This window comes from Drosophila serrata, unplaced genomic scaffold, assembly GCF_035046125.1.
Source record: "Drosophila serrata isolate PLE 108 unplaced genomic scaffold, ASM3504612v1 contig_276, whole genome shotgun sequence".
In the NCBI taxonomy this organism is placed as follows: Eukaryota; Metazoa; Arthropoda; class Insecta; order Diptera; family Drosophilidae; genus Drosophila; species Drosophila serrata.
This window is the reverse complement of record NW_028257174.1, coordinates 11,830,984-11,839,749: the sequence shown is the minus strand read 5'-3', so window position 1 is coordinate 11,839,749 and position 8,766 is coordinate 11,830,984. Positions and strand designations below refer to the sequence as shown.

Genomic DNA, 8,766 nt, shown 5'->3' with positions numbered 1-8,766 from the left:
CTTTCGCACACAAACACACATTGTGTTTCTTCAAATTGGATCGTAGATACTATTGACAGGGAAAGCTATGGTTTTACAACTTAATCGATTATTATTGGGAAGGAAATGTACTCATCTGCTAATTGCCAATGAATGACGGAGGTGGGTGTACAGATACAATAGTGTTTTTGGAAAAAAACACATTTTGGAATTTGAACATGCCACTTTAGGTCTAGAGTTACATATATATGTGGGTTTTACAGAGTCTGCTAGTAGCTTCAGTTATCGTGAAATCCCCTTGAATCGTACAATTAGCCCTTCAATTGTTAAACACAACTTCCTGTGGAAAGAAACTCATTACCAATACAACTTGGATGCGTGAAATATTTTAAAGCAATTTCTTACAGTTCAGTTACCTGTAATTAATAATTTTGTAATTTGTTACAAAACTCTTTTATATGCATCAGGCTTATCACCATTGTTTCGCACCTAACACATGTACGTATTCTTGGTATGCTTATGGAAACGCTTCCGATTGTAATTGATATATATTTTGCGATGGTTTTTAGGAAATGCGATCAGGCAGGCCTTTGTGTTAATGTGAGCCGTTGAGCGTCTGTTTTATATTTATATTTTTATTTTTTCTTCTTTTTATTTAAGCTTATCGAGTGCTGCAGCAGCAGCAGCGCCGGGCTTTGTTGCCGGGAGAGGCGAGCTGCCCGTCTCTCTACAATATCTACACACCGATCGTGAGTATACACCTTGTATTCGCACACCCGCACACTCCGTGTGTGTGACTGCGGTGTGTGGTGTGCGGTGCTCTGCCGACCGAGGCAGCGGCTGTGCCGCTCGATGCGGCTACTACTTGCCCAGCGAACGTTTTAGTTTCCGAGTTTAGCTCAACGCCGCTGGTTTGGCTTTGGGTTTTGGGATTTTTTTCCCGATAGACACACACACACAGTACACACAGTCCACGGCTCGTTAAGCCGTCGTAGTTGCCGCAGCACAAGTGCCTTTAATTCGATTCTTCCACCCCCAAAGAGCCCACCCGCTGTCCGTCATGTCGACCTAGGCATCGGAGGAACAGCTTCCAAGTGTCCAGATACCAAAAGTCACTACTAGATTGGCCGAAAACGAAAGGAGTCGACGTATAACAAATAACACACCTGCCCAGCCAGCCTAGCGAGTCTCAGGTAAAAGCTAATGGGAAAGCCCAATTGGAGGGGGGGGGGGGGGGAAAAGCGGGCGGGGATTCCCACAAATAATTTGAATATGTGACTTGTCAAAGCGATGTGCGTGTGCCAGTGTCTCTCAGTGTGTGTGGAGTCTTTTTTTTTGTGTTTATTTATTTATTTTTTTATTTCCTAATTTTATTAACGACATGTAAATTAAATCAAATCTGCGCCATCCGACGGCTCTTTGACTTTCGCTTAGGGTTGTCGAAAGTGTTGAAAAAAGTGCCATAGAAAGTGTTTAAATAGTTTGTTTACATTTTATAATTTATAAATGTTGAAAATATATGATAATAATATAAAATAATATTATAATAATCTTAAAGTAATGATACTTAAGTGTAAAAATAAAATTAGACAAAAATATAGAGATAAAAACATAAAACAATATGCAGAATTACATGAAACTTGATTTCATGTAGGATTTCTTATTAAAGGTCTTTTTTCCTAAAAATAACAAGTTATTTGGAAACCTTTTCTATAATTTTCTTATTACATATTAATACTTAAAATTTAAAAATATAATGTGAAGGCACATCGATCGGCTCAATCTTAATATTAATTTTGGTTCCTAGCATTTATAGACTTGCTATTAACATATACATTTCTTTGACAAACTAATAATGCTTAAAAATATACAATAAACCAAATAATAATCAAGAAACTTTAGTAAAAGCAAATATTACACAACCCCATAGCTCTAAATCCAAAAATCTTCAAAATTAAATTCCACAATGATCCATTAAAACACAAGATTTCTTTGCATATTTTATTTTCTCTTAAACTAGAATATACATATAATATTTAAAAGGAATTCCTAGACATGTTTTGGTTGTTTGCTTATTTTCTAAGTTCATTTGAATTTTATATAATTAAGTTAGGTCAGGTTATTAACCCAGGCTTTTAGTACAATCTCTGGATTGCTCTGGCAATCCTGCTTTCAATGGACATTTCGCGAACCATTTCCCAAACCATTTGTCAAGCCGAATTAATTATAATTATGGCCTGAATCAATTTACACAAATCGCATTTAATTTATTCTAAGTTTGCTTGTTTTCGGGTTTTCGGGTTTTTGATTTTGCTTTTGTTTTTATTTTTATTTTTTTATTTTTGTGGCGAGATGAGATGAGTCTTTTTTGCAGTTGTTTTGATTGTCCAAATTGGTGGCACGTTTATCATTATTTTGATCACTGACTTCTCTGTTTTTTTTTGTATCATATTTTTTTTTTTGTGTGTGACAGTGATTTTTTTTCATCAAGTTTTGTTTTGCTGCCCTGATTCTGGGTTTGTTTTTTTCTCTCTCTCTCTCTCTGTTTTCTCTACTATATTTCTAAAGCCGGAACTTCCGCTCTGCACTGAGAGAAATTACTGTCTACAAATGCTATCCCTATTAAGTAACAATCACATTACAGAGTTTTTTTGCCCAGTGTGCAAATACAAACGAGCTTGAGTGTGTGTCTGTCTGTTTGGTAAACTATTTTTAGCGTTTAACTTTAGCATTGAATAGTGCATAAATAAATTCCAACAAGAAAAGTTGTTCTTTCTTTACTATTATTTATCTTTTTTTCTTTCTATTTTTTTTTTTTTTTTTTTGATTCTGTGATTTGGCCAGCTAATTGTATTTAATTATTCTCAATTTAGTCAGGGACTAAGGCCGAACTTTATGTCACCGGCAGACTTCGGAGCCGTGTCTTTGTATCCGGATTCGAGTAGCTGTATCTGTATCTGTATCTATAGCTGTATCTGTATCTGTATCTATAGCTTTAGATGTAGCTTTAGTGCCACATTGTACTATATCTGCCGTAGACATGCAATTAATAACGTAAATGGGTAATTTGGGGCGCCAACCATTCGTTCGATACGCTTGTGTGAAAAGTTTTGTCAACCTGCCGCCGGAAATGAGGGAAGCAGTATCTTTCCTCCCCTAAAAAAAACAAAATTACAAGCAAGATTAGAAAATTAAATAATAATACAATAATAAAAATATAAGAAAAAAAACTAATAATAATGGGCACTCGCCAATAGCAATAATAGTAATTGCTGTAATTTCGTCTGCCAGAGGCTTTATCTGTGAATCATATCGTGGGAAGACTCGTAACGGTTACATGCACAGAGAGAAATATTAGGAAAATACTGCTACTTAATTCCATTAATTTTAAGCTTAGTTATGCTTTCGATTTCCGACTTGATCCTGAAATTCAATAATAAATTTACCTTCTCGAAGTAAGTTTCCTTTCTGGTTTGTCCTTTAGTAATTATGCCAGCCTTTTCTGTGATAGTAACTCATTTTAATTTAAGATTTCCTTTAAGAAATACTCTTCAATCTGTGTATTTACTTGATTAATGATCACTTCAAAATGGAATTATAAAAATACCATCCATTATTTGTCTAAAATTTCGCCTTAAAAACCAGCTATGACTATGACATATGTCCATTTGCTGAATATATAACCATTTCCTGGAGTTGCACATGTGTCGATGGCCATCGACTTTTGGTTAGTTAATATGCCACACAGCTAAAAGGCAGAGACATCAATAACTATATGCAGTCGCATATAGTGCCACATAGTTTATATATATATATATATAAACTATAGTTATAGCTTTCGACGTGACCGATTGGTGACCACAATGACCTCAAATCGGGTTGACGCTCCCCCCTAGATGCAACTTGATTATTTATTTTTTACAACTTTACAACTGGGTTCAATGCACGTCTCTTTGCAATAATTAAGATTTTCTCAATGTAAGAATTTAGATTCAATGTCAAGAGCTCTTTGGCCAAGTTTCAGAAGTCTCAGCAAAACTAGTAATTACAATGACAATGAATCTTAGTTGGTTTTTACACTGGCAGTAATAATTAATTACAAAGAGTTATTAAGTGCTGCAAATGAAATGTAATTAAGAGTAAAGGATATTAATATTAGGCTTTTAAATAATCATAAATTAGTAGGAAAACTTACAAACAGTCATACAAGACTATATATATTCCTCCTCGATTCTTAAATGCTCATCTGTAGCAATTAAAGGCAATTGAGGTAAAAAGCAGACGAGATTTGTTGCTTCTGCTTGAGATAATTAACTATTTAAGAGACAGAGATACAGTAAAGATTCCCCCCCAGTAAAAACAGAAATGAGATAACCAGATATTTTGGCATATATACATATATATAAAAAATACCCAGACGACAGGTGTGTTTGGATAATTATTGTGCATTGTTTTTATTATTCGCAGAATTTGATCATTACTTTTTTTTCGGGTTCCACTCTAAGCCAAGTGGGTGGACTTTGTCCATCGCTTTCTATGCGAGTTTTTGGCCAATGAATTTGACTGCGTCATCGCCAGGCGGAAGTTGGGGATTAAAACGGTCACTGATGCACTTTATGGGTCGCTGGGGCTTCGCCTATTCGAATCTGAGTCTGAGTCTGAGTGTGAGTGCGAGTGTGAGTGCGAGTGCGAGTGTGTGAGCACCTGTCAAGGTCAATTAACTTTGCCTAATTTTAGTTAATTTAAATTACTCGCAGGGTAGACAAAGGTATATTGTTTACGTGGCTTGTCAGCGTTTTCAAGTCGATGAAGAGATAATAGAGATCGATATTAGTTATATATATTAATAGCTTGTTTTATCAGTTAAATTGGGAAATTAATATTAGAGAACAAATTTGGGAATTTACTTACATGAAGCAACAAAAGATCTGGCAAGACCTGGTATTTGATAGTCAACACTTTAATCAATCCTCATTCAAGCAAGCTATCTGTCTGCCAAATATTGAAACATGTACAGTTCTCTGTCTATATAATTATCTATATAATGTAAAGACATAAATCCACAGCCGCAATCGTAATTGTTCTGTAAATTTGAAGACTTGTCGGGGCTTCGAAAATTCGACAAGATAAGGTTAATGCGCTTGGTGAATGGTTAAATGGTTGAAAGGAGGGAGGAATGGTTGGTTGGTTGGTTGATTGGATGGATGGATGGATGGATGGATGGTGTGGAATGGCACATGCCTTAAGCTTAAATGTGGCAACAATTGTGTAAACACTTTTGACATTCGCCGAACAAATCGACAACAAATGCACTTGGCAAAACAATTAAAAGCTACATAGTACAACGCAATCGAGTGGAAACCCAAATGAAAAATGAAAACTTCGTAGTCGTCGTTGTCTGGGATTTCCAAAAGAGCCCCGCCCCCCTTTCCACCTTTCTGGCCATAAGTGGATCGGAGTTTCACTAATTACACCTTGTGTGTGTTATGACAAATAGAACTCTGATTCCGTGTTTGGTCTTCAACACGTCTGATTAGGTGGAAAGACAAGCGGATGCTGGGGCGGGGAATTTCCCCTTCGAACTTCTACAAAATTCCAAAATCTCGCATTATCATGTGTTATCATTAAAGTTACTGATAACAGTACACTTCAACAGTTCCTACAGCTGAGTTAAAATCAAAGCTAGAGAAAAATAACTACGTTTTCTATATATATTAAGTATCCAAATGGCTAATAATCTCAGTTTCTCCCGCCACAGATCCTTGAAAAATGTCACCCAAGGACGGCAGTTTGGGCGATGCCAAATTTGGCAAATATACGGTCAACCATGCACCGCCTCCTCCAGTGACATCAGAGCAACCACCCGTCAATCCGGGCCAGAATCCAAGCCAGAACCAAAGCCAGGACAAGATCAAGGCCCAGGATAATGGCAAGGAGAAGGAGAGTGCCGGAACAATGCCCGTGAAGCGCACTTGGCGTGAAAAGATCCGTCTGGTGGCCAACAATATCACCGTAGAACCGATCCTGGCCGCCTACATTATGCCCAGCGTGCTCTCCAATCTGGCCACCCAGAACCTCAATCTGGAGAAGGCCTGTCGCGTCAACATGGCCTATGGGGATGAGGTGTGCGATGCCCTCACCCGTCGCCAGACTGCCAACTACACACTGTAAGGATATCAGAGACTATAGTCTGCTCCTTATAATATATGTATATTCCTTGCAGGGAAGAGGAAACCATACAGCAAATGGTGGCTAGAATGGCCGCCTGGAAGACAGTGATCCAGAGTCTGTTCCCCTGCCTGCTGATCCTGTTCTGGGGCTCGTGGAGTGATCGTCATCGCCGGCGAAAGCCCTGCATTCTCATCCCGGTGGTGGGCGAGTTCCTGGGCGTGGTTGGCCTCATGCTCTGTGTCTACTTCGAGCAGGCGCCCATGGAGGCAGCCGCTCTAACGGAGGCCATCTTCCCCTCGCTGAGTGGCGGTTGGTTCACCATGCTAATGGGCGTCTTTAGCTATATAGCGGATATAACCACGGAGGAGGAGCGAACCCTGAGGATTGGCATACTCAATGTCTGCTTCTCGGTGGGTGTGCCCATTGGCATGGCTTTCAGTGGGGTTCTGCTCAAGTGAGTTTATCTGAAAGGGAACTCTGGCTATAAGGATAATCATCATTTCATCCCTCCAGGCAAATTGGTTTCTACGGCGTCTTCTCTATATCGGCTGCTTTCTATGTCATTGCCTTTGTCTATGGCTTCTTCTTTCTGGATGAGCCGGTGGCCCGACCGGAGAAGACTCCCGAGCAGAAGAGCCTCTTGGCTGACTTCTTTGACAAGGAGCATGTGGTGCAGACATTCCGTGTGGCCTTCCAGCGGGGTGAGAATCAACGCCGGAAGCGTGTCATCCTTCTGATGATCGTGGTAATGGTGATCATTGGCCCGTTGCACGGTGAGATGGCTGTGTCGTACCTGTTCACCCGTTTCCGCTTTAATTGGTCAGAGGTGGAGTTTAGTTTCTTCTCCACCTACGCCATGTTCACTGGCCTCATTGGAGTCATCTTCTGTGTGGGTGTGCTTTCGCACAAACTGAACATTGATGATGCTTTGGTGGGTGTGCTGTCCAGCACCTCGAAGATTCTCTCCTCCTTTGTCTATGCATTTGCCACACTGCCCTGGCACATGTATCTGGGCGGTCTGGTGGAGATCTTCAATGGCACAGCCTTTATAGCAATGCGTTCGATAGCCACCAAGCTGGTCTCCAAGGATGAACTGGGCAAGGTGAACTCTCTGTTTGGTGTGGCAGAGGCCCTTATGCCCATGGTTTTTGCCCCTATGTATACCACATTGTATGCAGCCACGCTGCGTGTCCTGCCGGGTGCCTTTTTCCTGCTAGGCGGTGGTCTGACCATGTTCTCTGTGATCATTTTCCTGTAAGTGTTAAGTAGCTGCTTTTTTAAAGGATCATTTAACATTATCCTCATCTTTCAGGTGGATGTACCGCTTCCAGGTGAGACAGAGGGGAAAACTGGGCCGCACGGATGCGGAGCGTGCCTCTGTCAAGGATCCCAATGGCAATATCAATGCCATTGAAGCCTTGGCCCTGGCCAGCGAGGCCAAGGGTCAGATGAATGGCATTGTGGCGAATGTGATACACGAGTCCCTGGAGCATGCCACTGATCCGCATCCGCCGGCTAAGCCAGAACCGGTGACTGTCGTTGCCACAATCACCACCGAAGGAGGCATTGAGAATCCTGGCTACATACAGGAGGAGGCCAAGGATAAAGCCTAGGCGTTATGGAGCAGAACCTCCCATTCTTGTACATACACACATTCCGTGGGATTAGCCAAGGCAGGGCAGGAGTTGGACAGGATCTCTCTCAAACACATTTCAAATTAATGCATAAATTAATAACAAATGGAAATAGTTGAATTTGGTATCGTTTTCATAATCATTTTTGGCTTCCAGAGAGAGAGAGTCACAGCCCGAGTGCTTCTCCCAATCCTGTCCCTGACTCCTCCATTCTTTCCCCGTTCACCTAACCAATGTGTACAATTACAAATATTATCCTTTAATCATATATATTTTTTTTTTGTATTTAGCCTTAAGACCTACATGTATTTTTTTGTTATCTTATTCCAATTTGTTATTTTTATAACTACCCTTTTCCTTTCTCTGTATTATTATTATTGTTATTACTATATTTTTGTGTGTGCCTAGCCCTTAAGCGATCCTTAGAAGTATTGAATAAATGTGTAAAATCGTCCTTGTTATTGAGCACCGTAATCAGTGTTGCTGGCAAACAATTACACACACAAATGAACGGTGTGTGTGTAGAGGATGTGGAGGAGGGAACCCCGGCCTATCGCTCACTTCCGGCACACGCACACGGGTCGGCATCCGGCAGGACGCAGGATATATGTACATATAGGCGGACGGACAAGGACACGGCATGCAATGGCACTCGCACTGAACAATTGGTTTGCTCATGTCGCTGATAATTGTCGACTGCGTTGCACAAAACGGATGCGTTTTGTTGTCGTCCGTTATTGTCGACATTGTTGTCCTTTTTGCGGTGGCCCCCGGTGGCAAAAAAGGATGCGAGTGTATCAACGGCGAGATAAGTTCAGAATCGCCATTGCCCATCGCAGGACCTGCTGCTAATGATGGGCGTGTGAGAGGGGCGAAATACAGCACCGAAATTTCAGGCAAAAACAGGATTTGCCGCAGGCACAGCTTAGATCTAATTGATGTGGAAATATATATACTACACTTTTATACTAACAATATATGG

The 8,766-nt window shown here is 40.5% G+C and overlaps 1 protein-coding gene and 1 long non-coding RNA gene across 2 annotated transcripts in view; one reads left to right on the top strand and one right to left on the bottom strand.

Annotated features, from left to right (window-relative positions):
- Positions 1-857: 857 nt before the first annotated feature.
- Positions 858-8,238, top strand: LOC110181692 (putative peptidoglycan muropeptide transporter SLC46). The gene is made up of 5 exons (XM_020949535.2): positions 858-1,172; positions 5,738-6,146; positions 6,203-6,604; positions 6,664-7,404; positions 7,463-8,238. Exons 2-5 carry the CDS (start codon positions 5,749-5,751, stop codon positions 7,761-7,763), a joined length of 1,842 nt encoding a protein of 613 aa, XP_020805194.2. The 5' UTR covers positions 858-1,172; positions 5,738-5,748; the 3' UTR covers positions 7,764-8,238.
- LOC110181693 (uncharacterized) overlaps positions 3,013-8,766 on the bottom strand; it is a 178,825-nt gene continuing 173,071 nt past the window's right edge. The window contains exon 8 of the long non-coding RNA XR_015272492.1: positions 3,013-3,135. This is a non-coding gene — a long non-coding RNA (uncharacterized LOC110181693). The remainder of the gene's footprint in view (positions 3,136-8,766) is intronic.